At 46.2% G+C, this 27,475-nt stretch overlaps 3 protein-coding genes across 4 annotated transcripts; 1 reads left to right on the top strand and 2 right to left on the bottom strand.

Annotated features, from left to right (window-relative positions):
- The first annotated feature begins 601 nt into the window (after window positions 1–601).
- On the top strand, window positions 602–4,452 carry LOC115396371 (acidic leucine-rich nuclear phosphoprotein 32 family member E-like). Its single transcript, XM_030102229.1, has 7 exons — window positions 602–793; window positions 2,119–2,268; window positions 2,563–2,685; window positions 2,975–3,128; window positions 3,239–3,372; window positions 3,449–3,512; window positions 3,619–4,452. Exons 1-7 carry the CDS (start codon window positions 728–730, stop codon window positions 3,705–3,707), a joined length of 780 nt encoding a protein of 259 aa, XP_029958089.1. The 5' UTR covers window positions 602–727; the 3' UTR covers window positions 3,708–4,452.
- A 281-nt stretch (window positions 4,453–4,733) lies between these two features.
- plekho1b (pleckstrin homology domain containing, family O member 1b) lies at window positions 4,734–13,301 on the bottom strand. The gene is made up of 6 exons (XM_030102226.1): window positions 13,014–13,301; window positions 12,055–12,201; window positions 7,157–7,297; window positions 6,887–6,991; window positions 6,133–6,231; window positions 4,734–5,900 (listed from the first exon to the last, which is right to left on the bottom strand). Exons 1-6 carry the CDS (start codon window positions 13,038–13,040, stop codon window positions 5,325–5,327), a joined length of 1,095 nt encoding a protein of 364 aa, XP_029958086.1. The 5' UTR covers window positions 13,041–13,301; the 3' UTR covers window positions 4,734–5,324.
- A 3,584-nt stretch (window positions 13,302–16,885) lies between these two features.
- On the bottom strand, window positions 16,886–24,275 carry LOC115396370 (retinol dehydrogenase 12). 2 transcript variants are annotated; one of them, XM_030102227.1, is made up of 12 exons: window positions 24,118–24,275; window positions 23,838–23,936; window positions 23,147–23,231; window positions 22,840–22,932; window positions 22,219–22,462; window positions 20,214–20,341; window positions 18,854–18,988; window positions 18,209–18,400; window positions 17,922–18,083; window positions 17,721–17,840; window positions 17,383–17,587; window positions 16,886–17,192 (listed from the first exon to the last, which is right to left on the bottom strand). In XM_030102227.1, exons 6-12 carry the CDS (start codon window positions 20,338–20,340, stop codon window positions 17,087–17,089), a joined length of 1,047 nt encoding a protein of 348 aa, XP_029958087.1. In that variant the 5' UTR covers window position 20,341; window positions 22,219–22,462; window positions 22,840–22,932; window positions 23,147–23,231; window positions 23,838–23,936; window positions 24,118–24,275; the 3' UTR covers window positions 16,886–17,086. The 2 variants fall into 2 exon arrangements, with proteins under 2 accessions (XP_029958087.1, XP_029958088.1); XM_030102228.1 differs by lacking the exon at window positions 23,838–23,936 and having other exon boundaries at window positions 24,118–24,133.
- Window positions 24,276–27,475: the final 3,200 nt, after the last annotated feature.

Consider the following 27,475-nt stretch of genomic DNA (forward strand, 5'->3'; position numbering starts at 1 on the left):
GTATGTTATTTATTTTATTTTTGTTGTTTTTTACATTTGTAAAGACTTTCAATCTTGTAGAAAGAGTCTGGGCCTATTTGAAAGGATTTGAGTCTGTTTTTTAATGTGGTTCAAAGCAGAAAAGTTTCATTTCTGGTTTAAAAAGCTTGGGCTGTTTTGGAAGGATTCGGCCTGGAGGGCCTGGTCATTAAAACATTTTGAAAGACTCTTGATTATCTATTTTAAACAGTCCTTTGAAAAGATTGTTAAGTTGGCAGCTTTGTTTTAAAATCTTTTTGTATTTAGTTTTAACTTAAGGAAGTGTTAAAAGTTCGTCTTCTCCCTCGTTTGTTTTGAAGAACTGAAGCAGTGGAAAAGAGTAATTTCAGTGAAATGTGGCGCCAATAAGAACAAAGAGTCAGCGCCAGTAAAGTTTAAATGCTCAAGATTCTGTGTCTCATTGGTCACAACAAAGTAACGCCTTCGTGATTTCATCCAATCGGAGATGTGTATTTTCCATAACGCGGTGCGGAGGCGGGGCTAACAAACAGCCCGGTGTGCGGACCAATAGGATGGCGGGATTTTGAGGAGTGTGAATGTCAATGAGGGAGGGGGCGTGGTCTGTCAATGGAGGCGGGGCAGCTTCGAACATGGCGGTGTAGTGTTCGCCTGATGTCCGCTGGAGAAACCGCTCTCGCCGCTCTTCACTTCCACCGTCTCCCGCTGCGTCCCGCTCCGTTCTTGCGGTATGGACTCCAACATGGACATGAAGAAGAGGATCAACCTGGAGCTCCAGGACCGAAACCCCTCCGAGGTGAGTGGCGAACATGCGGGGAGCTGAAGCGGGACGCCGCGTCGACACCTCCGCGCGGACCGTTACCGAACGAGCCGATCCGCGGGAAACCGTCCGATGTGTCGCACGATAGAAAAACACAGGTCCGAGCGGCGCGCGCTCCCGCTCCACGACCGCCGCTCACGGAGTAACCTCGTGCACTAAACTGGTTCGCGCTAGCGAGGCTAATCGGTGTTTCGGGTTCACTGGCTTCCGTGTTAGCTGGTGACCAGGTTACGTTCTCCTCTGCTGGTAAAAACATCCCTCCATCTTTACCGCCTTCGTCGAGATCAGGATCGCGAGGCGCGGAAGCAGCTGACTTTTTGTGTAAACTGGTCACATGTCCATCACAGAGCGCGCGCGCACACACACACACACACACACACACACACACACACACACGCGGGTACACTCGCATTTACAGTATATTGAGCTCATTAATTAATCTCACATGGATGTTTATGCACATGCGGAGAGAATCAGAGAGAATAGATGACGATAATGAACAAAGAGGGGAAACCCAAAAACGGATTTCTGGAGTCCACCCAAGGGGGTCCAGGTGGGTCCAGGTGGTGCAGTATGTAGTGTCCAGCAGGGGGCGCGTGTTCAAATAGCCTGCAGTCATTTGGGGTCAGAGGATTCCTGAAGAGCATCGATGGTGGAGGTTTTCAGAAACGCACACACACACACACAGAGCAACTCCAGCTGATTCACACACATTCAGAGTAACTGGCTGCTGAACACGTCAATCCAATCCAGAACCACCCATTCTGCTTTGAATCTTTCTCCAGGAAGTACTGGGATGTTTACCAGAGAGCATTGATACACTTTCATTTTCCCACATTCCATCACGTTACAACCACAGATTGGGATTTTTTATGTGATCGACCAACACTATGTGCTGCATGATTGTAAACTTGGAATAGAATCCAAGATTGTTGTGTATTTTGCTCCATTATCTTACTTTAGCTCTGAGCAGCCTCCCCATTCCTCCTGAAGAAAAGCAGCCCCACAGCATGATGCTGCCTCCGCCGTGTTTCACAGTGGGTGTGGTGTGTTCAGGGTGATGCGCAGTGCTAGTTTCCTGCCACACGTGGCATGGTTCAAAAAGTTCCATTTTGTTGTCATCTGAGCAAGAGCAAACTGGATTTCTTCTGGCTTTGTTTCAACAGTGGCTTTCTTGCAACACTTTCATAAAGGCTGAAGTTGTGGAGTGCACTGCTGACAGTTGTCCTGTGGACAGATTGTCGACTGTAAATGTGTGTGTTGTCCTCACAGTGTTGTTTTTGTCATGATGATGTGTTCAGGTTGCTGAGCTGGTCGTGGACAACTGTCGCTCTGATAATGGAGAGGTGGAGGGTCTGACAGACGAGTATAAAGAACTGGAGATCCTCAGCATGGTCAACGTCAACCTCAGCTCGCTGTCCAAGCTGCCCTCGCTCCCCAAGCTACGCAAGGTCAGTGCACCTGAACGCACCACCGCCGCCCCTCGTGGTTATGTTGAGGGTTTACATGCGGCGTGTGTTCCTCAGGCTTCAGGTCTCGCTTCTTTAATATTTCCATGCTTTGTCAAACATAAAGAGAGTTTTAATAGTCCTGGAGCAAACTCTAGAATTATAATCAGACTGTTCCTCATGTGAAACTTGTGATGCTTGACTGTGTTATTACTGAGTTTTGAACAAGGACAGTTGTCCCATCAAGTCATTCTGAGAGTAAAGTGTCTGTGTGTGTCTGTCTTTGTCTTTTTTCAGCTGGAGGTCAGTGATAACGTCATCACTGGAGGTTTGGACTCTCTGCCTGAAAAATGTCCAAATCTCACACATCTGAACCTGAGTGGGAACAAGATCAAAGAACTGAGCAGCCTCAAAGCCCTGGTACACACACACACACACACACACACACACACACACACACACACACACACACACACACACACACACACACACACACACACGCATATTCATATATTCAATGTTTCGGTACTTGTTGTACAACTTGCTGTTCATATTTTAACGTGCTGAGATGAGCAGAGGAGTGTGTGTGGCTGTGGTGATCTGCAGTGTGCAGTAACGGCACCCCTCGAGGTGTTGGGGGGGGGGGGGGTGTAGGTGTTTCTGGAGGTGGTCCCGGTTCCAGCTCGCTGTTTGTGTGTTTTCCCTGCAGCAAAACCTGAAGCACCTCAAGAGTCTGGAGCTGTACAGCTGTGACGTCTCGGCGCTGGACGACTACAGAGAGAGCGTCTTCACGCTGCTGCCGCAGATCTCTTACCTGGACGGGTTCGATCAGGACGACAACGAGGGGCCTGACTCAGAGAATGGTAACATCCACACACACACATACACACATGCCATATCCCCTGAACCTTCTGTGGTGTTGGGGAACTTCCTGCACAGCTCCAGAATAATGTTGTTTAAACTTATTTAACAGATGAGGATGATGAGGCCGGTCCGCCTGGGGATGAAGATGAGGATGATGAAGACTCAGAGGGAGAGGAGGAGGATGAGGAAGATGATGAGGATGACGAGGTGGGGCTGTCGTACCTGATGAAGGAGGGCATCCAGGTGAGCGTGCAGCTGCAGGCCGGGCCCAGCAGGGGGCGGCACTCGTTCTGTTTACCTACACCTTCCACCTCCACAGGATGAAGAGGATGATGGAGACTATGTAGAGGAAGAGGACGACGAGGAGGAAGAGGACGATGCAGGTTTGTCTTCATGATGCATTCAGGGTCCGCAGAAAAGATGGTAAACCAGAGGTTCTCTCAGTCAGTCATTCATAACGTGCATGTGTGTGTTTGCGTGTCTCCTCAGATGAGGACGCCGCCGGCGTCCGCGGTGGTGAAAAGAGGAAGAGAGACGCTGAGGACGAAGGTGATGACGACGACGACGACGATGAATAACTGACCCCTCCTTCACCTGTAGCCCCGCCCCCTGCCTCTCCTCCAGTAACCTCTGACCCGCCGTGCCTCAGAGCCACAGACTGACGGACTCTTGATGTCATCGCTACCCTGGCAACAGAACCCCAACACGTCCCAATCAGAGTTCAGGTTACATGTAATCAGAATAAAGAGTAAAATTAGGTGTAATTAGAATACTTGTAATCAGATTACATGTATTCACATTACAAAACATCAGAGGCTGTTTCACAGTAGATGGATAACTGTGTGCAAGATGCATTTGTGTGATGTTAGTCACTTTTTCTAAGTTTATTTGAAAAGTAAAGCTCAGGAGAAGATTGAAATCTATGTTCGGTCAGTGCGCCCCCAGTGGCCATTTGCAGTACTGCAGCACAGTTTAATTTGTCCTCTGAACACTACATTACCACTGATTGGTCCGAACATGGCCAAAAAAAAAAAATCTGTTCTCTGATTGGATTGCTGTTCTCCTGGAGGAAGTCTAAATGGCTTCCCCCCCTTCCTGCCCCGCTCCCTCCCACCTGCCAGTCTGTGGCTCTGCTTGAGGGTCGGTTCAGTTCTGGACCCCCAGAATCCAGGATCCAAGACGAGGTCTGTGCTGGTCTCCGAGGTGTGTAAATAGCCATGGTTTGTGCCGGTTTGGTGGTTTTGGGTCGGAGTTGATTTTATTTTTTTATTCCTCTGTCTGCCCAGTTTACTGTTTTTGAATAAAACTTCTGAATCCTTTCAACCGTTGTGCCTCTTAAGTCTGCTCGCATACTATTTCCTGAAGCATTTCACTCTATTGGCTCACACACACACACACCTGTTAGGCGTATATGTGCACGAGTGCAAATAGTTTTGCCTGGATTTGTTTGTCCTTCAGACTTGGTTTGATAAACAAATCGTTTTACCTCTGAAGGAGCTCCACCGAGAACATAAAGTTCAAGTTATCAAGCTTCTCACTCGTCTTAATGTTGCTCTCTATGCCTCGAATTGCCTCCTGGAGACGAAGTCTTTCGGAATTGAAAATTAAAGATTGCCTGACAGCGTTGGTCTGCTCTAACTTTATTAAACCAAGTGAATCTTCTCGGCTCAGTAACGACGCGTTCTTGTTTCAGTCAGTGTTTATTTCTTCCTAACTGACCTGATCACTACAGAACTACAGCTCCCACCATCCTCTCTGCTTTAAGGCAAAAGCAGCTGCAAGCCGCTGGACATGCGGGAAGCAAACTACCCATCCTACCACAGGAACGTGGACATAGCACTTCCCATCCATCCATCCATCCATCCATCCATCCATCCATCCATCCTTTCATTCTGAGATGACTAAAACCTGCAGGCTCCCATTGCCTCGGACGTCCTGAACACTCAGGCCGCTGCTCCCGTTGCCAGTGGATCCCAAACGCCCCCCATTCAGTGGAGCTTAATGCTACAGTCACATGTAAACCTGACCAATCAGTAGAAGACATGACGAGGGCTGAGTTCCAGAAAAGTCTCCTCGGGTCACTGTGAAGACCAGCAGTATGTCCGAGGTCCTCCTCGGCACCTCACGTCCTGCACGTTGGATTCCTTCACTGTGTTTGTACCTCCTGCTCCGTCCGGACCTCCCTGCCGCTCACATCAGACTCGGGGCTCCGGGTTGAGTCTGGTGCTGTTTGACGGGCTGGCGGAGGAGGTGTGGTCCAGCTGGCGGTACAGAGCCCGAAGCTCTTTCACCTCCTCCAGTACCTCCTGGGCGTGCTTCCAGGCCGCCGCTGCCTCCTTTAGCAGTCTCTCGGCTTCGACTCCCTCAGGCGGCCTCGTCCGCTCACCCTCTACCCGTGCCTCCGTCAGCAGGAGCTCCGTCTCCTGCAGCTTCCGCTCGATGAGTTCCTGCAGGCGGCCGAGCGGCGCCGCGCTGGGCTTGGCTTCAGAGTTCATCAGGATCTGGTCCACAGAGGCACAGCGGTTCTTCTCAGCCACGGTCAGCCGCTTCCCCGACTCGGGAGTCCGGGCCACCGCCACCTGACGCGGGAGGCTCTGAGACTTCCCAGAAGCCTTGGCGGACTCTGCTGAGAGGGCGCCTTCCGTTTTTGACCGTGGACAGTCAGGACTGAGAGCCAGTGCCGATTTGTCCAAATCAACCCTGAAGGGATCACAACCGTCCTCCTGGATCAGATCCAGAGTCAGCATCCCATCAGAGGAGGAGGCGGAGGCCTGCAGAGGGAGGAGGCACGTTACACATCATTCACACATCTGCATTTTCAAAAGTATTCTTAAACACCATTTTTATTCCTTGGCTTTGAACTCTGTTTGAGGCTATGCTCCTGTTTTTATTGCTGCATTTTGTTTCATCTGCAGCTGAACTCTAGTAAAAAGAAAAAAAACATCTCATAAAGTTCTTTCAAAGGACTTCTAACAAGCAGGATGAGGAGGGTGTAATACCCACCACGGCCAGCAGGTGTCCTCGGGTGGGCAGCCGGCGGTTGTGGGGGATCTTCACGCGGTCTCTGGTCAGGTGACTCAGCTGCAGATCGTCCACAGTCACCTGGAATGCAGAGAAGATGTCAGAATGCAATCAGCTTGCAGGATCAGTGACATCTTCTGCATTTGTTTCAGCCTATCAGAGCCAGCGAGAGGGCAGCCGGTCCCGCCTCTCTGAGGTTACATGAAAGGCCTTCAGCTAACAGGGGGGCAGATGGAGCATCGACGGTATTGATGGGTGGAAAACTGATGCCGCAGACAGACGTCAGAGGAAAAACACATCAGACGTCAGAGAGGAAACACATCGGAGTCCAGATCAAATCGGACAGCAGGAGACGCAGGCACCACATAATGGGCACTTTGTCCCCGCTAAAGATGTCTGTCCTTGGAGTCTCCTCTTAGTGAGACATGGAGGAGCAGTGGGGCGTTTTTGGCTCCAACATCAGAAACCTGCTGCTGGAACATGGAACTTTTCAGCTCCTGAAAGCTGCCGAGCAGCAGAACCCTCGAAATGGTTCAGTCTGACTTCACGTACGGCCAGAAAACTGGAGCTCCTTCTCATCCGGGACAAAAAATAAAAAACAAACTAACGGCTGCCATGTTCCCAAAACTCCTTAAAATGGGTGGAACAGAAACGCCTGTCTCGCCATGACAACCCGACAACAAACTGGTTCAGAACCTCAGAGAAACGGGAGCGGCGGACTGAGCGAACACAGCACCTCGTCCAGGATCCGGTTCTTGGCTCTGGTGATGGCGGCATTCAGCGCGTTGATCCACGACTCTTTCTCCTCCGGACTGACAGCCAGGAACACCAAGTTAGGAACCTGAAGCACAGCAGTAGACGTGAGAACCGTGGTTTTTGTGTGGTTATTGTTGGTCTGAGTACCATGTTTCTGGTTTATGTGTGTGTGTTTATTGATACAGGTTTGAGGACCATATTTCTGGTTGTGTGTGTGTGTGTGTGTTTTTTTTGTTACGGATGTGAGTACCATGTTTCCAGGTGAGCTGCAGCGCTGCAGTCTGAACTTGCTGTGGTTCTTTTTGCTGCGACTCTTGTTCTTCCTTATCTCCTCACAGCGCTCGTAGTCCGACAGGTCCAAGACCTCATCGGCCCGACCCAGCTCCTTCACCTGGACACACACACACACACACACACACACACACACACACACACACACACACACACACACACACACACAGAAATGAGTGGACAGATAGGTGAGTCACATCGTTCAGAGCCTGCTAACAGTTAGCCCGAGGCTATCAGAAGAACACAGACCACCTGTTTGTCACCATGGAAACGGCTTCAATTATTAACAAGCTTTAAACTGAGACTTTGTGGGAGGTATCTCACACACACACACACACACACACACACACACACACACACACACACACACACACACACACACCGGTCAGCTGCTTGTGTAGACTGAACCATGACATCAGTGTGAGGCTTTGATTTTCACTTCATACCAGAGAGCTGTGTGTCCTTAAAGGGCCAGGTCAACCATCTCCATAACACAAACACAGCTGTGCGTGTGTGTGTGTGTGTGTGTGTGTGTGTGTGTGTGTGTGTGTGTGTGTGTGTGTGTGTGTGTGATTCATTCCTCTTTCTGATGATCAGCGACTCATCGGAACTTCTGCTTTTATGGCCACATAAAGATGTCTCAGTTAAATTTTTCTGCTTCCTTTTCTTGTTTTACTTCCACAAATGGCAACACGCGATGCCACAGAAACCACTCACACACAGACACACACTTCACCCTGAAAGTCTCTGCAGCTGCTGGACTCCGATTGGTCCTCTCCACTCTGCCAGCCAATCAGAATGAATGGACATCAAACTGAGAGACAGAGACTGTCCAGCCAGCCAATCAGCCGCTGACTCTGGTTACCATGGTGATGCAGAGAGCGAGCTAGACAGAGTATGAGGAGAGTTGAAACGGAAAAGGACACAAACTGGCGTCCTTAATGTCTCTACTGTCCCACACGCACATACTCGGATAACGGTAATGAATGTTTCCAAAATTTCAAACAAGTTAGATCAGAGATTAAAAAAAACAAATTAACAGGGACATCCTCAGTGTTCCAGAGGTTCTATGAGAATGTTCTGGAGGTTTTAGAGAGAAGTTTTCAGTGTTACAGGGGTTCAATGAGGATGTTCTTGGTGTTAAAGACTTTCTACGAGAACATGTTCAGAGAGCGTCTTCACAGGATTTCTCAGATTTCTAGAAGTTTTAAGGGAAGTTCTCAGTGTCACGGAGGTGATATGAAGACTGTTTCAGGGCTATAGAGGTTCTCTGAGGACGTTCTCAGATATGGACAGTCATTCCTACCTGGCTGCAGTGTAATCGGAGCACTCAGTGTGCTTGCTGCTTGCGCTGAAATCTGACTCCCGCAGAAGGTTGACTGTAGAAACTTTGTGTTTGCTGACTGAACCAAAACAGTAAAGAAATACTCTGGGGTTACTCCCAGAATAGAAGTAATCCCACAACAGCTGTAATCAAATTTAATTACGATGAGAATGACTAATTTCAGGCATGTTGATCGTCACATTTTCATGACATATTTACATACACCCCAGTTTTTCACATCTTCTATTTCAGTTCAAGTCTTTCAAGTCTAATGAAAAGCTTTGAATGGTACTAAACAAAAAAAAAAAAAAAAGGAAACTTACACAAAAATATAAAATTATTTACATTTCAGAATGCTACAAAAAAGGCTTTTTTTCAGGGAACAAGAAATGGGTTAACAACTTAAAGCTTTGCTGCTTCAATGGAGGTTGTTCCCACGCTGAACGTTACCTACTCTGCAGGCGTTCCAACTTTTCTGGATTACGTCCAACCCCCTCTGTCTGCATTAAGGCACTATTAGAACACACTGGTATCATACCGCCATGAGCATCACTTAGACAGCGTTGTACTGCAGAAAATCATGTGTTGTTGTAAAAATAGCCAGATAAAGGCAGTCAACAATAGACGTGAGACAGATCTTCAAAAGACTTCAATCTGTCCAACAGAGAAATTCAAAGAAAGTGAAGATGACAGCGATTAAAGTTTCCGTCACCATAAAAAGACTCTCAGAAACTGAAACTGTGACAGGAAGAGGTCTGGCAGACCCAAAGCCACAACAGAATCAGAAGACTCATTAAAAGGTAGCTGTGAGGTAGGCAACAGACAGACACTGGTCCAAGTGAGAAAGTCTCAGTTTCAACTGTGAAGAGAAGACTTTGAGCTGCAGGTGGAAAGGAAGCCATTGCTAAGATGTCAGAACAAGACAAAGAGGCTCGCCTGGGCCATGAAATACCATCAATACACTACTGAAGACTGGAAGAAGGTTCTCCGTTTAGTAGAAGAAAGGACGCCTCCTCAGTGTGTAACATCAACTGTCCAACACGGAGGAGGAAGTGTGTTGAACTGGGCCTGTTGTTCCGGATCCAGGGTCAGTGACGATAGAGTGAGAGGCTCCATGAAGCAAAACGAAAACCAGAACATTCTGCAGCGCCGTGTAACACCCTCCGCTACGAGCCCAGCTGCTCTGGGTTTCATCCTGCAGCAAGATAATGACCCAGAACATAAATCCAAGCGATGGCAGAACTACACAAAGCCAAAAAGTCTCCAGGCTTAAAACCCACTGAGCTGCTTTAGGATGAACGGGACAGAAGAGTGAAAGCAAAGCGACCGACGAGAGACACACCTGCAGCAGAGCATGAAGGACTATTTGAAAAATATTTGATTTCTATGAATAAAGCCACAAGTGTGTCCAGCTGCTGTATCTGCCCAAGGTGGGCATTTTGGGCTATAAATTGATGACATGATTTTGTTTTAAGTGACATTGTTTGTTTGTTTGTTTGGTCTACAATTTGAATTCAGAGTGCAATGAGGCATTAAACTTAATGATTGTAAATTGAAAAAAAATGGGTTTTTCTAAATGTTTCGACTCATATTGTATGGTTAGATATTTACAATTATAAATACAGTTCATGTATAAATGCACCTACATTTATACAACTGTGGTGTACACAAACACACTCAAAGTCATGTGGATCCACAGTAGTCATGCGTCAAAATGAAGAAACAGAGCTTAGAAACAGAGCCAACCTCTTTACCAACTTCCTATTTAATGTTCCTCAGCCCTCTACAGCGTTTCTGTTTCACTGCCTATAATATGCTATTTGCTGTAATCAAACCTTTTGCCTTCTCTCTTTCTGTACTTGCAGGATTTAAACCACTGAAGGAGACCACAGTTCCAGCTGCGACCAATGACTCCATCCCAAAGTGCTTTGCAGTCACATGCTTGAGCGATTATCAACCCGTTGCATTAACAGCATTAATCACGAGTCTTTTGGTGACGAGTGATGACTCGCATCAAGACCTCTGTCCCCACCGGACCGCTATAGCTCGATCATCACCTCTGCACATAGACAGGACTTCCTCTCCAACAGACCAGAGCATGTGAGACTTGGCCATCCTCAGCACCGGCACACCTCAGAGCTGTGTCTTCTGCCCACTCTGTCCATTCTTGTACTCACAGTGTCCACACATGACCGCAATCCCATTTACAACACAAATCAGACATACAAAGTGTCTGAATAACTTGCTCCACAAGAAAAAGAAGTTTGTCGTTGACCTCAAGAGACACGGGAACAACACACGCAGCCAGGAGATCAGTGGAGAAGAAGTGGAGGGCTGCAGCATCTACACTCATCTCCGGATGAATTCCACTCTGTCAGAGTAATGAAGAGAGCTGAACAGATCAGATCGAATCACACACACACACACACACACACACTGCACAAACCGCTTTTAGCTCTGACCACACACATCCTGCTGAGTGTTTTTAGGTCTGATCACACACACCCTGCACAGAGTGTTCCCATCAGTCTCCCCTCTGCAGGCTCAGAATCAAGAGACTGAAGAACGGTCCAGGAAAAGACCTGGAGTAGTTTTACACCTCAATCTGAACCTATTTTAGGTATTTACTTACTATTTATTATTTTCCTGTATACTGTAATTAATAGTGAATGTGCTTTACTTCATATACTGCAGCCAGTCAAACCTCCCTGATCCTCCTGCACACACTCCATGTCCAGCCACCTCTACCCTCCACCCCCTCACCCACCCACGCAGATGCAGCAGTCACTCGCCAAGCCCTGTTATCTCACTCTTCGCCCTGGGGTGGATTATGGCGCAGAACCAGCCCGCCCCACCACAGATGTCCCCCCTGTGCGGCGCAGGAGCACGCCAGCGATGGTGGGGAGGCAGAGGCACCGAGGCATCGCCACCAGGGGCCGTCACCGTGACGGCCTCCACCACCACCCCAACAGCAAGGACCACGAGAGTCCAGCCCCAATGTCGTGAAAGGGCCAACGAGTGTGAACACCCATGATCAATTGTTCATTGGTGGATGTCGTAACAGGACGTTAGTCTGTGCTGCTCCTTCGTAGCCGGAGAGGTTATTGATGAGGCTAGCGAGCCAGTGACGCTGCAGAGGATGTGTCCCAGGACTCGTTTACGCAGCAATGATTTCAAGCGAAAACGGAAAACTTTCAGTGTGTGTTGTGCGTCTGTTTACATGACAACAGTGCTCGGAGACGCCGAAAATTGAAGAACAACATCAGCTTCCACACTGGAATGACTCCCAATTCACATTCTCCTGGGACTGAAAAGTTTTATATTGAATGTAATTGTAATAGCAAACCAACTTAATCTTCTCTCCATACGAATGTTCATACAATTGTTACTGTTTACAGTGAGTTGTTCTCTTCTTTCATGTGTGTGTGGTTTCATAACAACAACAAACAGCAGCACCCAGTAGTGGAGCTACATGAAATTTACATGATTTTCATGTTTCTGTGTAAACTGACAACCCCCCCCCCGCAACTCACCTCCTTCTGGCAGACAAATAGCTGGTCTCCTCTCAGAACCACAAACCGGTTCTTCCAGATCTCCCTGAAGATCCCCTTCCCACAGAACTTCCTGATCCAGCCCACCTTATCAGGGGTGACGATCTGAGGCGCCGCGTCCATGGCACCCTGAAATCAGAACCGCAGGGCCGTCAATCAAAACCCGTCGATAGGTAGGGGTCTGAGAGTGTTTCTACAGATGATGTTCACAGTCTCAACAGGGACCACATGGAGGTTTCAGCTGGTTTCCAGAGGTTCTTGAGGATTTTGGATATTGAATGAGATTACTTCAATTCTGTTGTAATCTCTGAAGCCTTTTTGTTGCGTTGTTTTACTGTTTTACTAAATGACGAAAATCTAATTTTCACTCTTTCCAATAACTGTATAAAGCCATTGAACGTTGACCTCGTTTGTTGTCAACTTGTGTTTTTTGGGGTTTTTTTGCTTTCACAATTGTACAACTTTTACAGTTTTCTGCTACCGTTTACAGTTAACTGCACAAGTATTGCACTTCAATTTCACTCTTTTGATACAATGACAATAAAGACATACTGATTCTGACTGGCTCTGAATTGATGTTATGAGTGTGATCTCTGGTGTCTGGGCTGGGTGTCCAGTCTGTGGTGCGTTCAGGTGACCAATCTGTGGTGCGTTCAGGTGTCCCTGTGCCGGGTGTCCAGTCAGTGGTGCGTTCAGGTGTCAGGTGAGTGTTATGTAACCCCATTAATCCGCTGTAAAGAGACACCGACTCTGCCTGTTAAGTCGCTTCACTTTCCATCACTTTTACGAGGCTTTTATTGTGAAAAACAGAAGCGCTACTTCGGTGCCTGTTGCTTCCTTCAGAATAAGAGCGGCTCTAATCCTTTTGTCCTCGCGCTCCCGGTATAACGGGACAAAGCGGCCGTCCCGAGCCGCCGCCGCCCGGTGCCGCGGACACTCACCCGCTTCCCCGAGCAGTTCTTCTTCATGCCGCCGCTGCCGGACCGGGCCCGCCGGTACTTCTGGCACTTTCACGGAACTCCGTTCCCCGTCCGGACAGCTCGGGCGCTGCGGCCGGAGCGGGTCGAGCCGCAGCGGACGAGGAGCCGGTGGAAGTCCCGCCGGGAGGACCGGAGCCTCCGCCGCTCCGCTGCAGGCAGTGCTCGCTGTGGCCGTCCCGTCCGTCCCGCTGCTGCTGTCAGTCGCCGGGCTCCGCTGCTCTCTGAGCGGACAGCAGCCGTCCCGACAGCCGGTGTCCGGTTACTCCTCCCCCCAGCGGGACTCCCTGCTGGCTCAGCGGCTCCCCAGCAGCTCCACAGCGCCCCCCCGAGGCCCCGCAGTTCAACGGACAGTTTCTGACGCCAAACGCCGATACGATTGTGTGTGCGTGTGTGCGCGCGCTAATGTGTGCGTGCGTGTGTCTGCTGTCTGTCTGTGCTTGCCTTTGTGTGTGTGTGTGTGTGTGTGTGTGTGTGTGTGTGTGTGTGTGTGAGTGCGTGTTACAGAGAAAGAGATAATCCATCTCACAGATGTTGGAGTCTCTTCTGATCTGGGTCAGAGACACCAGCTGATCTACAGATTATCCACTGACACACTTCAACACAAGAACAGCACACTTCACCGCAGCTACACAACAACAACAACACACAGTGCCACAACAACCCAACACGCCTCGAACAACACAGAAAGACAGGATGTCAGTGGCATGTAATCATGAAACATGGAGAGCGAGAAAGGAGCGTCCCAGCAGTCCAAACCTACAGCAGCGTCGCCAGAACATGGTCCAGAGTGCTTTATTAAGTTTTATAGAAAAGTCTTCTGCTGAACCTGAACAGTAGAGACCGTGTCAGCCTCCTTAAATGAAACTGGGGGCCGGTTCCACATGAGAGGAGCCTGAGAGCTGAAAGATCTGCCCCCAGTTTTCTACTTTTAGAGAACTGAGGAACCTCGCTCTCTAAGAACCAAGTGTTCTGCTGGAGCAACATGGGGCAAACAGCTCTGTACATGATGGAGTCTGGCTGCTCAGGGCTTTACAATGTGAAATCAGGCTTTCCACCCCTGAGTCTGCTTCTGCAGAACATCCCCACCTGGTGATTTGTAAATGAAGATGTAGTTACAGAATTCCTACACAGGTTGGAAAATGATCTGAATCTCATGTAGCTTTAAAAAAAATATGATGGACACATTCATTCTTTTTGACAGTCTTCAACAACACTTGGGTGTGAATGTTAATATTTGACGTATGACTTAGATTTAACATCTGACTGAGTGATGATTACCGTCATATGTCGCCAGAGGAGGGCGCTGTCTGACCACAGCATTGCCCTTAAGGCAAAGGCTCCTGCTGGTTTGATAAAGATCTTTAAAGCATCTGTATGGAGCTATCAGTAAATGATGGGTATACCAGGAACACATATGTTTGCTCTATAGAGCACATGTGTCAAACTGTTCAAGAACCACCGCCCTGAACGATTTAGGTCCCTCCCAGTTGAAACACAATGCAATGAGAGGCTCCTTACTGGATTCATTCACAAGGTTCATGACAACAACGTTAGATTGAGGTGTGCTGAGACAGGGAGACATCTTGAACATGGAGGACAGACCTCTGGAGGATCAGGAGTGGAAACATCTATGCTTACTGGTTAGAGGTTAGAGGAAGAAAGAACAAGAGAGGAGAAAGAGCACAGGTTTGGCTGTAGGTGTATTGCCGTGTTGTATTTATGGTTAGCTGTGGCAGTGTTTTGGTTCTGAGAAGTCTCTGGGATGTCTTCAGCTCTCAGACTCATTCTGCTGTGAAAAGTGAGCTTTTCCACGCTCATGTGAAATTGTTTGATTTCTCTCTATAAAGCTACCTTGTGATGAGTGCGCTGCTTGTGTTGCCCTGCAACTTTTCCTGGGGCCTGCTGCACAAAACTAAGATAAAGGATTAAGCCGGGATGTCTTGGTTATCCTGGATGAACGGATCCATGATCCAGTTGCACAAAAATGGGATAGGGGAAGTTGGGATATGTTTTGACATAAGTTACAGTGGAGATTTAATCTGCCCCAGAACAGGCTGAATTCCAGGATTTATTCAATGTCATCCCTTTTTTCAGTCAGAAGTCCCACAAATGGAAACTATTCTTCTGCTTACTACACATTTTTAATCACATTCAACTAGACCTACTCTCAGAATTTAAATATTTCTGATCGGTAATTTCAATAATTTAAACACATTATGCTCTTAGATTATTTACAACTATTAGATAAGAGTTATCTATAAAACATATATTGGATGGGAGTGGGGTTTGTTGGTATTGGGACAGTCAAAGCACCTCCAAGAAAGATAATGTTTATTTTTTTATGTGTAAATATTGGAAACTGCTGTCTGATAAGCAGACTGGTTAAACACATCAATCATACTTGGATGTACTCATTTATTTTTTGACAAAAATAAAGTGTTGTGAGTCTGTATGGTGTCGTTCATACAGTGGTCTGAATTTCACACTTTTTTTGGTGACAGCTTAACTGACTTACAGTAATAAAATGTCTGCATATTGGAAACTGACTGATGCTTTTGCATGACAGAGGAAATGACAGGAACAGGACAGGGGAGATTGGGGCAGATCATTCTTGTGAGAGACCGTTCAAGATTTTCATGAAATATCACGAGACTTCGTCAGGTCCGCCACTGATTGTCCAGCAGTGGTTTTGGCAGAAAACGGATGAGACCACTCTGTATTGTCTATCTTCACCAGTTATATGATTCATGCTAACCCATCAGTGCCATCAAAATGTCAAACTGAAAACCAGCACAGCAAGCGAGGCAACATGCCTGGGTGACATGACCGAAAAGGGTTGTCAGATGTTTATTTTCTCATCAGATCCCGAACGCTGAAAACAATGGGAGATCTCTCTTGGACACTCTGGTTCCAGTACCCTAACCCTAACTCTAATTCTAACCCAATAGTATGGTCGGGCTTCGTCCATGGGACTACAATGTCAATTTGTGTTTGTGCAGGGTAAATAGAATCCAGGCCATCATATGGATTAAGTAAAATGTCCTGAAGATAAACTCAGGGGCAGCGTCATGACCTACAATGAAATGCTACCATTGCTTTCATAAAGGGATTTCCTGTGTGATGGAAATTTTTGGTGTAGCCGCCTTTGTATGTGTGATGCATGTGATGTAGGACTTCCTCAGTAGACGGTCCCCTGCGGCCCTCACACCAACTGTAGATGAAAGGCGGGGGGGAGTCTGTTCCTTTGTTACTTCATATGTTAAATATGTGTCTCTTGCTGACTGAGTACAGACATGTTAACAACACTCTGTTCTACCCCTGACCACAGGGGTGCACACGTGCGATGGGTGTGGGAGTGTGGGATGAATGGTGCAGAGGAGCAACGGGGTGGGTGGGAGCATCATCATCACAGGAGGCTGGAGAGGTCCGGGCTTCTCATCTACTTCCATGAGAACTTCCTCCTCCAGTGGAGAGAACGACGCCACTCTGGCTGTCATGGTGACTCTGTGATTCTGTGATCGATGGCAGAGGTCTCTACAGAATCACGTGCGCTGATCCTGGATTGGTTTCACTTGACTTGATGAGTCCATGTGTTCTCATCCTGTGCAACCAAGTAAGCCTGAGCCCTCTTATTTTGAATTGCACCAGGCATCCAAGATGTCTGAATCCTACTTTTGTACAATAGACCCCAGGTTTGCGTATCTGTCTGTCTCGTCTTCCATTGGAATCACCAAGCAACCATTGCCAGCAGCTGATTGGCTGCCTGTGAGTGTTTCAAGATGTTTTATTGTTTCAGGCTTATCAGCCATAGGTGCAAATAAGCCACAGAAATAAGTAAACATCATCATCATCAACAACAACAAAACATCTTCTTCTGAATTTCGATTAAAAAAAACATGCTGATTTTAGCCTGAACAGTAAAGCTACACTCACCATAACTTCACTGTCTATTTCTAGTAGGTGTCGTTGGATCAAACAGAGAAAACATTGGAATTACTACATCAGTCATTTCTGTCCTGAAGGGGCGCTGCAGCTCAGCATGTTTCCTTCAATCCCACCAATTTCGCGCTCTCCTCCCAGAGTCTCCTGGCCGTTGCCTCGTCCCGCCCCTCTGGTGCCACCTGCTGCTCTGCACAGTCACTGCAAACACAGACACACACTTATTTTTCTTTCATTTGATAATGGCAACTCCCCCGGCCTTACCCGTCCATATATAGTATCACCTGCTCTGGTCCCACACCAACCCTGAAATATATTCTGTCCTTACCCTGCCTCCCACCAGAGCCACCACCAGCCCCGCTCTCTGCCTGTGGTATTGCCTGCCCAGTACCTGAAGTATTGCCCACTTCGGTCTTCCAGTCCTGGTGTCACCGCGCAGTAGAGGGTGGTCTGGCAACCCTGCCACGGTGTCTTCATGAGCAGCAGCGATGGCAGCCTCAGGATCGCCCCCAGCATGGGGAACCAGCCCTCCACGTGTCGGCCCAGCTCAGTGCGGATCACTCCGGGATGCAGCGAGAAGGACGTCACGCCAGAACCTAAAGCAGGAGGGAGAACAGAGTTACAGCGAGGAGCGGGGTCACATTACAGTGACCATTTTTTACTCTGACCGAATGTTTGTGTGTGAGCATTTGTTGGGACTTCTGAGTATTCTTGGGTGTTTATGAGGACCTTTGAGTCGCCGGGCGATTTCACTGGAGAACAGCACGTTGGCCAGCTTGCTCTGTCTGTAGCTCTCCAGAGCGCTGTAGGGCCTTCTGCTGAAGAACAAATCCTCGAAGTCGATACGACCTGAAAAATCAGAGGAGACAAATCACTGACAAACATCTCGGAAAATCTCAGAAGACCTGGGTCAGGGGTCAGCTGTAGGACCTCCTCGGTGTGCAATGGACGACACGTTGACAATGCGGCTGGGGGCGGAGCTCTTCAGCTTTGGCAGCAGAAGATTCGTCAATAGAAAGTGACCCAGGTGATTGACGGCCAGCTGAGTCTCAAAGCCATCTTCTGTCAACCACTTTGGACACATCATCACTCCTGGAGACAGACAGAGGAGAGGGTAGACCCGGTGAGAGGACAGACAGACAGACAGACAGACAGACAGACAGACAGACAGACAGACAGACGGACAGATGGACAGACGGACAGACGGGTGAACTGACCTGCATTGTTGATCAAGATGTCTAGTCTGTCCTCACTGTCCAGGAAGTCTTTGGCGAACTGCCTGACGGAATACAGCGAGGACAGGTCCAGGTGTCTGATCACCACGTTTCCGTTTCCTGTGGACCGCCGGATCTCCTCAGCTGCCCGCTCCGCTCGGGTCAGATCTCTGCAGGCCATCACAACCCGTGCTCCTGGCCAGCAAAACAAACATACCTGTGACTTCATGTGACAGAGCTGAATCCAGAGGTCAGAGGTCACATGTGAATCAATCATAAGGATGAAGACATTAAAGAAACACTGCTCTTTCATTACCAAATACTGTCAGTCAATGAGGGAACAGAGATAATCAGACAGAGATGTCCAGCCGGCTAATCAGCTGCTCTGGTTACCATGGTGATTCAGAGTGAGACAGACTGTAAAGACAGTGTGAAAGGGAAAGGACACAAACTTGATGTTCTATAGAGGGATTATTTCTTTACCAACACCGTGGATGCCGTGTCTCTACTGTCTTTTATAAAGGAGGTCTGACATCAGAACATCTCCAGAACTAGGTCTTAAATTTCTTTGTGCCCCAAAACCTTTAGTGTTTCTTAGAGTGATGAGTGCAGCTGGTGTGGTTGATCTGGTGATAACAGCACTCTGACCTCGGCGTGCTAGATCTCTGCTCGTCTCTTTGCCGATGCCTGTGTTTGCTCCAGTGATCAAAACGGTTTTTCCATCCAGGCGAACTGAACAACGGCATACTCCTCCAGCTATCCACCTCCTCATCACTGCAAAACCTACACACAACCACACACACAGATACAGACAAACACACTCACAGTGAGCGGATGAGGTGTGGCTGGTTTTGTGTTGTCATGGTTCTATGTTTCCACTGTTTAGTGGTTCTATGAGTCCATGGTTCTGTGGTTCCACTGTTTAGTTTTTCCATGGCTATATGGTTCTGGTGGTTATGTGGTTCTGTCTCTTAACAGCTTTAAACTTCCATGGTTCTTGGCTTCCATTGCTTTGTGGTTTAATAATTCCATGGTTCTGTTGTCCCATGCTTCTGTCTCGCTTCTCCTATGGAGACATCATTGAGAGTGAGAGACATTGTTTAGGATGGACCTCAGCTTGGACATGTTGCCCCTCTCTGTAAAGAGTTTTTGTCCAACGTCACCATGACAAAATGGCCTTTCCTTTTGTTGAGCCTATTGATGTCAACCACTCTCAGCCTCCTGCCACATCAAGCAAAAGCATAGAGGATAGAGCTTGCCACCACCAAGTGACAGAAGACCTTCATCATAGTGTGGCTGATGTTGAAGGACCTCAGCCACCTCGAAAAGTAGAGACAGCTTCAGCCATTCTTGTAGAGGGCTTCACTGCTCCTCATCCAGTCCAGTTTATTATCAGTATATACCAACAGATACTTCTCCACAATCTCCACATTGACCCTCTGGATGAATATGGGAGACACAGTCAGGTGTCTCCACAGGACCAGGTCCACCACCAAATCCTTGGTCTTCTGGAGAGTGGAGGTCCCAGTGCAGCAGTAGAATTCTATGGTGTGTAGATTGTTTACACATCACTGGTGGAAACAAGCCAGGCTGAGAGCGATCAGCTGTGCTTTGGTGGAAATAAGCCGGCCTGAGAGCAATCAGCTGTTCTCTGGTAGAACCAAGCTGGCCGGTCATCAGAATATAAAAAGAGAGGTTCAGTTGAGGTGAAGTAGGACAAAAAGGGTATACTGGATGAAAGACGAAAGACAACAAAAAGGAACAAAAGAAAAGTTCTGAGAGAACAAAAACTTTACATGAAGATTCGAACAGGCAATATGAATCTTCAGAATATACACAAAGTTTATTCAGGATGCTTAATTCAACGCTCACACAAACAGCAACACGCACAGTAATGTACACACACAGTAACACACACATCAGAACACACACAGTAACACTCACCCATATGCAGCAACAAACAAACCCACAGAAACACACACTCACAGTGACACACACACACACTTACAGATCAGGCTGAGTCCCAGGACTGCTCCACATCTCAGCAGCAGTCCGGTCCGGTTCTCCTCTCCCGGCTCTGCGGCGGCACCACTGTTGGACCACGGCAGGACCAAGAATCCCCCGGAATCCTTCATCCTGCAGGTGAGAGAAGACTGAGAGCCGGGCCGAGCCAAGCTGAGCCAAGCCAGCACAGAGCCCCAGATTAACAGATTACAGCAGGATTATCAACTCCGGAGAGGCCGAGGATCAACCAGAGACATCAGCCACCATGCAGTGTGTGTTGTGTCCTGTGATGTCACACATATACAGGTGACGAAGTAATTTCTGACAGTCAAAGCAGGGCACGCCTTCTACACCTTCTTATCCTGCTCAGAGTCTCAGATCTGATCCCAGCTGACTGTGTGAACGCAGGTATGACTTAATAGATGAGCACTAGTATGTCACAGGAAAAAACCAGTGCCTGCTGTCAGACTGTAACTCAGTTGTGAGAACAAGATCAAGGGTGTAGTTAAAATGCTGACTGGGTTTTCTTCTCCTTGTGTCTAATAATCAACTAAATATGAAGGTTGAAGCTGTCATTGCGAACATCTATGAATGTTAAAGTCATCCACTATGACGTCATCTGAACTTAGTCCCAAATTGGATTGGACTAAATTGGAATTCAAGTTTATTTGTATAGAACCATTCATACACAAAGCAATTTAAAGGGCTTCACAAAGGCAAAAGAAAACATAAAAATGATCATATTATGAAAAAAAAGGAGCATTTAAAATACAAAAGTCAATTTAAAGAGTATAATAAGTGGTTGATAAATTCAATAGAGTTTGGGTTTTTCCCATTTTGGTTTTTAGTGTACCAAATCACTCACAAATACTACAAGCCCTCAACAGCCAACTACACAAACAACACACTCACTTTAAATATCCAATACACAAATAAGACATTTCTACATGGGCGGAGGAAGCGCTCTACTGAATCACTTCAAAGATTAATCAGCGATATATTTCGTAGAGCTATATTCAACTCAATCACAGTTCCAATCCAACCCCCCCCCCCCCGCCCCCGCCCCCCCCCCCCCCCCCCCCCCCCCACCGACCAAAAAAAAGAACCAAAAAAAAAAAACACACACACACACACACACACTAAAAAGCAAGACCTGGCAAATGAAACATGGCAATCAGTACACTGTAAACCCGGATAAGTTGAGTTTACTTAAAAAATTTTAGGAAACTGGTTGCCCTAAAAAAATTAAGTAATGTTCGATGAAAACTTAAGTGGATTTAACTTAAAAAAAATAGTGGACAGCACTGTTATTTGAGTTCAATAAACTTGATACCAAGTTTGTTGAACTTAAAATCATTAGTAATATTAATTGCTTTGCCTGTTTATTCCACTGTTAATTTAAGGTTAGGTGCACTAACCTCCAAGTTGATTAAACTTAAAATCATTAGTAATATCAATTGCTTTACATGTTTATTCCACTTATAATTTTAAGCTGAATACAGTAACCTCCAAGTTGAATAACCTTAAAAAAATCATGTGCCCAATCACGCCATTACAAATAAAATCTGTTTAATAATAATAAATTATACCGATTAAACTAAGACAATAAAAAGCAAAACCACAGAATACGTTCTTGTCAACATGTTTAATTAAACATCTGTCACGTTATAAACTGGTTTGCAATCAAAAAATCAAATACTGCTTTTCTCATGATGACAATAATAATCTTCAAAGTCAATGACAATGCTGTTAAACTCAGGTAACAATAGGAATTGAACAAGAGCTGTACTAATAATATGAATCACATCAATCAGCATGAAAGCAAATAGCAAAATCAGTGGTTATGCATAAAAAACTTGCATATTAAACAGTGCCTACAGTAATTGTATTTTTAAAGAGCAACATTACAAATAACCAAGCACTCAAATCCAGAACAGTGGAAAAGTATTCAGACCCCTGTTTTAAACACAGTTAATTCTTCAAAGATTGAATTTTGGGTGTCAGCTCACCTGTGCCCAGGTTTAGCATGACCTGCTGAATGAAGAGGAGGGTGTTTTTCAAGCACTTGGGGTAATCCAAGTGCAATGCATAAATCCGTCCCAAAAGGACACAGAAAGCCTGTGGCAGGTTGGCCAGCTCCTCCATCGCCACAAGTCCTTCCAAGATGACGCTCACTCTGGATGGGTTGAGTTGAGGCTGCTCGTCAATGCAGAGGATTCCCACTGGAGTTTCACTGTCCTTGTCAGTTGCAGCCTAACAGAAAAAGAAACAGACAAAGAGAGGACATTGTAATGTCAATAATGCGGATTAACCACAGAAATTAGGAAAGGACAACAACAATTTTACATCACCATAATTTGATCTGTGCAATACAAGAGTCGTTTGAAAACGTCTACTGAAATGGTTTTGTAGCTAATCAGAGATGGAGAGCTTTTTCCTCATCTCACATTAGCTGATGCCAATTTCACAGAAATAAAGACAAAAGGTGAAAGTTCAAACTTTTGCACATTGTTAGTTTGTTTGGAATTTAGAGTAGGTAGCAGTAATTTCATTTGTTGTAGTAAATTCATATCAGATGGTCGAGTTGTAAATCAATGATGCAGATATTCAAAACAAATTCAGTTACTCACCGAACAGGTTTTGAAGAACGCAGATGGGTCATACCCCAAGATGACTGGCAGTCCCCGAAGACAAAGACACCTGATGTCTGTGGGCTCACTGGTCTGGAAGGTAGTGGACATAACTAAGTACACTCACACTGTATATGATTAACGAAATACCAGAAAATCAACAATTACTTTATTACAAACTTCCTGGACAGAGAGGAGTGGATAGGAGGACAGAAAAGAAGAGATAAAAAATAAGAAAAATGTGAAAAACATAAAAAGTTCGAGAAATGAAGTAGTGAAAAGTAATGACATGTAAAGACAAGCCTACCCTTGTCTGACGTAAAAGGTCAGTTAGAAGCTGCCCACTGAAGCCGCTCTTCTTCCTGAAGAGGTCCATCAAGTTTGGTGAGAAGCTCAAAGGAAAAAGAAAAAAACAAGACTAATGTTATTTTGTGAAAGTAAAGAGGGTCATATGCACACTGCAGTATCACAGCCTGGTCACATGAATACAGTTAACATTTGACATGTGATGTACCAAGAATTAATGGCAGATAACTTGAGTGAAAACTACACAAGAAATATGCAATAAGTGTAGCAAGAGCAAACATTTCTCATGCTAAGAAACAGGAACTTTCTGTGCAACCTTTTCAGCCAGCCACAACACCAGAGCTTAGGTTTAGAAGAAGATTCAAAATGTGGATTTTGAGCACACGTGCTGAAGTGGGGGAGGTGGGGGGTGGCGGCTCTAACACATGAAAATATCAGTATTAATACTTAAAATGTTGTTTTTGCTACTCAGTTATAAAAGCTGTGTGTCTCAGAGAATAATGACAGTTAAAATGCTTTAAGTTACACTGCCAGCTAAATGTGTCCTAACATTAACTTACCACGTCAGTTTAACTAATGACCACGTCTTTCACCCTCACCGGCCTAACAGTCATTGGAGCTAACGTTAGAGCGAACAGTGACATTAACAGTGACTCAAAAGCCAACAGAGGAAAACGTGGTCGCTCACTCACCAGATTCAGTCGTCCTGTCGGCCTCTTTACTCAGGTGTAGTGCAACAGGCACAAATCCTCTGGCAGGGCGGCAGCGGCGCGAACACGTTCACTGCGTGCCTTTGATGAGAAAATGTCCGTCAGAAAGTTTTACACCGCTAGCCAAATGTGCCAAATGTGTCTTAACATTGCCACGTCAGTTTAGCTGATGAAAACATTTTTTCATTGCTCTAACAGTCTCTGGAGCTCATGCTAACTTTGAATCAAAAGCTACCACAGAAAAAAAAAACTGCTAACTCACCAGATTCAGTCGTCCTCTTGCCCTCCTTTTTCGTCTGTTACCCCATTCGCTCAAGTGGTCGGCCACGACAGCCACCAACAACTTGTTTAGTAGTAAAATAAAAGTTTCCAATGCTTACAAATGACTCCTTGTTGTACAAAAAAAAAGCCTGAATAAATAAAATGTCTGTCGGACACAACGGCAGCAGACGGAGACGGAGAAGAGACGTGGCCTATGATGCATTCAAGTGATATCAGAATAATCGGGAAATGATTTTCCGACTGATAAAGGTCACACACAACACTAAGGCTAAATATCGGCCGTGTAGAATAAAATAGATTAGTGAGTTATTTATTTGCATAAACTATAAAATGAATGATTCCAAGTCAATATTTTTTGTGATTTTAGGCATTCTAGAGTCTACTAGTACAACACAAGTCTGGGGTAAAATCATTGATATAAAGCTTAAAAAGTGTTTCTGTATATTTTATAACAAAATTAAATATCACCAGAAACGGCTAACCATGTATTTTTTAAATGCGTTCAGTGTTAAAATATATTTAAAAAAAACTTATTTGTAGCATCCACTAAGTTGAAAAAGGACCTTGGGAAAACTGAACCTCCAATGCATCAGCAATGTAAGAGGCGTGGTCATGACCAAAACTTAAACATTCCATCTCATTTAACTTAAAGTTACTCATTCATGACATTACTTTTGAATGTAAGTTTATTCTACTTTGAATTAGTAGACTGCACTTAAATTTAACAAGTTATACAATAAAACTTAATTATCTATGTACGTTGAAACTGATTGTTTGAGTAGACATGAAATCTGGGTTAACAGTGTACAACTGTGTGTTTTTTTTCCTCCAGTAGGACTGCACAAGCCTCAGAGTGAAAATTTCAAAGACTTATTTAGTTTTAGTTCTGGGAGTGATTGTAAGATGAAGAGGTATTATTGATGGATGCTTCTCCTCCTTGACCATATTCTTTAAGTATGAGATACTCAGTTAAAACTGTGATCATTTATCAAATCATTTGCCACTAAATATTCAGAAATGACTAGATCGGACAGAAAGATCAGGAGTGGAATACCTCTGTATTTCTCAGTTTTACAGTCTTCTCTGCTGCTTCGTTTCATCTGCCAGCCTTTATCAACCGAACTTGTATTTGCAATCGGCTCCCAGTTTGAGTTTGGGAAGTATATAGTCTCGACTTTCAATGAGAGACTGGTTAGACTCTCTATTCAAAGCTTGAGGCCACTGTGGACCATTTTCAAGGGAAGCTGCTTGGTCCCATTTACATTACAATCTTTAAAGTGAAACAATTTTGGCTTTGTTTGTTGTGTTGTATCTTTATTTTAGGTGTTTTTTTTTGTGGTTTATAGTTTTGAGGACCCCCTAAAAAATGACTTGGCTCATCTCAAAGAATTTATTTTCTCAAGAGGATATGAATAAATATGAATGTATAAAACAATATTTGTGGTGTTGTTTATTTGTTTGTTGTGTTGTTTGTTCCATTGTTTAGTAGTTGTGTTGTTCATTTATCGTGTTGTTTCCTTGTTCGTTGAAGTGATAAAGTCCTTCCGGTTTTCTTCTTCTTCTGCTTGTGTATTGCAGGTTGCTTAATGACGTCACATCATAGCCCCGCCCCTTCAAAAATAACAAAAACAAGATGGCGGCGTGCCCTCAAGGGGCGGGCCACTCACGCGGTAGGGTGGCACTGAACGGCGTCGTTCAGGGCGCCTCGCTTCAACAGCGGCTCACGGGCCGCTGCAGAGCGTTTCAGTACCGCGAGCGTCAAAATCCGCGGCTGTAGTTCTGCAAAAACGTCTCAGCCCGACCAATCACTGGCTGCGCTGCTGCACACGGAAGTGACGTCAGAGTCGTTTGGGCCAATCGGTGAATCCGAACGCAGAAACAAGCGGAAGACCCGCCTCAGCCTGTCGAACCGGAGCGTGTGTGCAGTAGAACCGAGCGAACCCGTCCGCGCTGCCCCGTCCAGCGCAAGCAGCAGGTAAGGCCGGCTCGGTCCGGTCAGGCTCAGTCCAGTCTCTGAAGCTTCAGCCCGGACGTTGAGGGTCGCTGAGGCGGGTCGGGGGTCCCCTCGGAGGCGAACTGGAACCCCGCGGCTGCACGGGGTTCCAGTGCGGCTTCGACTCGGCTGCGTTCCTCCAGCCGGGCCCCACTGTGCCAGCTGAACGACCGGGCCGCAGGTCTCTTCCCGCTAGAAGAGAAGCTCCTCATGCAGCTTAATAAAGACAGAACTCTGGGGTGCAGGGGCTGGTGCTTGACCGCCCTCTGTTACCGGTACTGGTACTGCAGCCTGACGTTTTGTATAAATCTTTATTTAAACAGTATTTAGATAATCAGTTCAAACAACTTGAGGTTTATTCAACAAAATATGTGCTATCAAAACTTTTAGAATTGTTTTTTGAGTGACGGCACTTCTCATAGTGGTTATTTTTTTCTTATAAAGTATTTCAATCTTTTTTTTTCTTCACTTTTGAGGTACATATGTAATCTAACTTGTGTACAGCAATTGTTTCAAAACATTTTTATCAATAAATGTGGTTGAAATTTTTTTGGAAGAATTGTTGCAGCTTCTTTCTGGAATAAAAACTACACTTTACCTTAAAAACATACTTGTAACATATCCATGGTTTCTGTAGTTCATGCACTGAGATCAAAATATGCACACATAAAATGCTTCTAGTTCATGAATTTTTAGGTTATTATGAAAATAAACAGTCAGTTGAGCTCTGAGAAGTTTGTGTTTGTGATGGAAAATATTCGCCCAACTTGATTCACAACCATATTTGATGATTGGCTCCATAGCGACATGGACACCGAGTTGTTTATGGAGTGTGAGGAGGAGGAGCTGGAGCCATGGCAACAGGTGGACGACAGCGTGGAAGAAGATGACGTTGACTTTATGGACACATATGGAGAGCCGGGTAATGGACACACACACACACACACACACACACACACACACACACACACACACAATCAATTACCATCTGTCTGTTTCTGTAGTTGAAGACTCTCCATCTCCTCAACCTGCCTCTGAGACTCCACCCACCAGGACTCCTCCGCCCGTCACACCTGTACCTGCAGGTGTGTGTCTGTGTGTTTCCTGCTCTCTGTGTTCTATACAGGTATCTTCAGTGACACTAACAGACATACATGTTTGTTTTGTTGCTCCTCAGCTTCGTGTCCTCCTGTGCGGCTGGTCTCCTCCTCTCTGGTGCCTCCTCGTCCTCCCACTGTGTCCTGCACGTCCTCGGGCCCACCGGTGGTGGCTCAGGCTCCGCCTCTCATTCTGACGCAGACAGCAAGTGGCACGTTTCTGCTCCCAGCAGCCCCGGGGTCAGGGA

Source organism: Salarias fasciatus, chromosome 11 (assembly GCF_902148845.1).
Source record: "Salarias fasciatus chromosome 11, fSalaFa1.1, whole genome shotgun sequence".
Lineage (NCBI taxonomy): Eukaryota > Metazoa > Chordata > Actinopteri > Blenniiformes > Blenniidae > Salarias > Salarias fasciatus.

Bases quoted from the DNA above. Each gene is read 5' to 3' on its own strand.
- LOC115396371 (XM_030102229.1), top strand. From the start codon at position 728: ATGGACTCCAACATGGACATGAAGAAGAGGATCAACCTGGAGCTCCAG. The intron at 2,269-2,562 runs GTCAGTGCACCT...GTCTTTTTTCAG, and splicing joins CGCTCCCCAAGCTACGCAAG to CTGGAGGTCAGTGATAACGT. The intron at 3,513-3,618 runs GTTTGTCTTCAT...GTGTCTCCTCAG, and splicing joins GGAGGAAGAGGACGATGCAG to ATGAGGACGCCGCCGGCGTC.
- plekho1b (XM_030102226.1), bottom strand. From the start codon at position 13,040: ATGAAGAAGAACTGCTCGGGGAAGCGG. The intron at 6,232-6,886 runs GTGCTGTGTTCG...TCTGCATTCCAG, and splicing joins AGAACCGGATCCTGGACGAG to GTGACTGTGGACGATCTGCA. The intron at 5,901-6,132 runs GTGGGTATTACA...CTCCCTCTGCAG, and splicing joins GAGGACACCTGCTGGCCGTG to GCCTCCGCCTCCTCCTCTGA.
- LOC115396370 (XM_030102227.1), bottom strand. From the start codon at position 20,340: ATGAAGGATTCCGGGGGATTCTTGGTCCTGCCGTGGTCCAACAGTGGT. The intron at 18,989-20,213 runs GTAAGTGTGTGT...GGTTGTGTGTAG, and splicing joins CCTGGGACTCAGCCTGATCT to GTTTTGCAGTGATGAGGAGG. The intron at 17,588-17,720 runs GTCCTCATAAAC...CTCCTGCTTTAG, and splicing joins AATCGCCCGGCGACTCAAAG to GTTCTGGCGTGACGTCCTTC.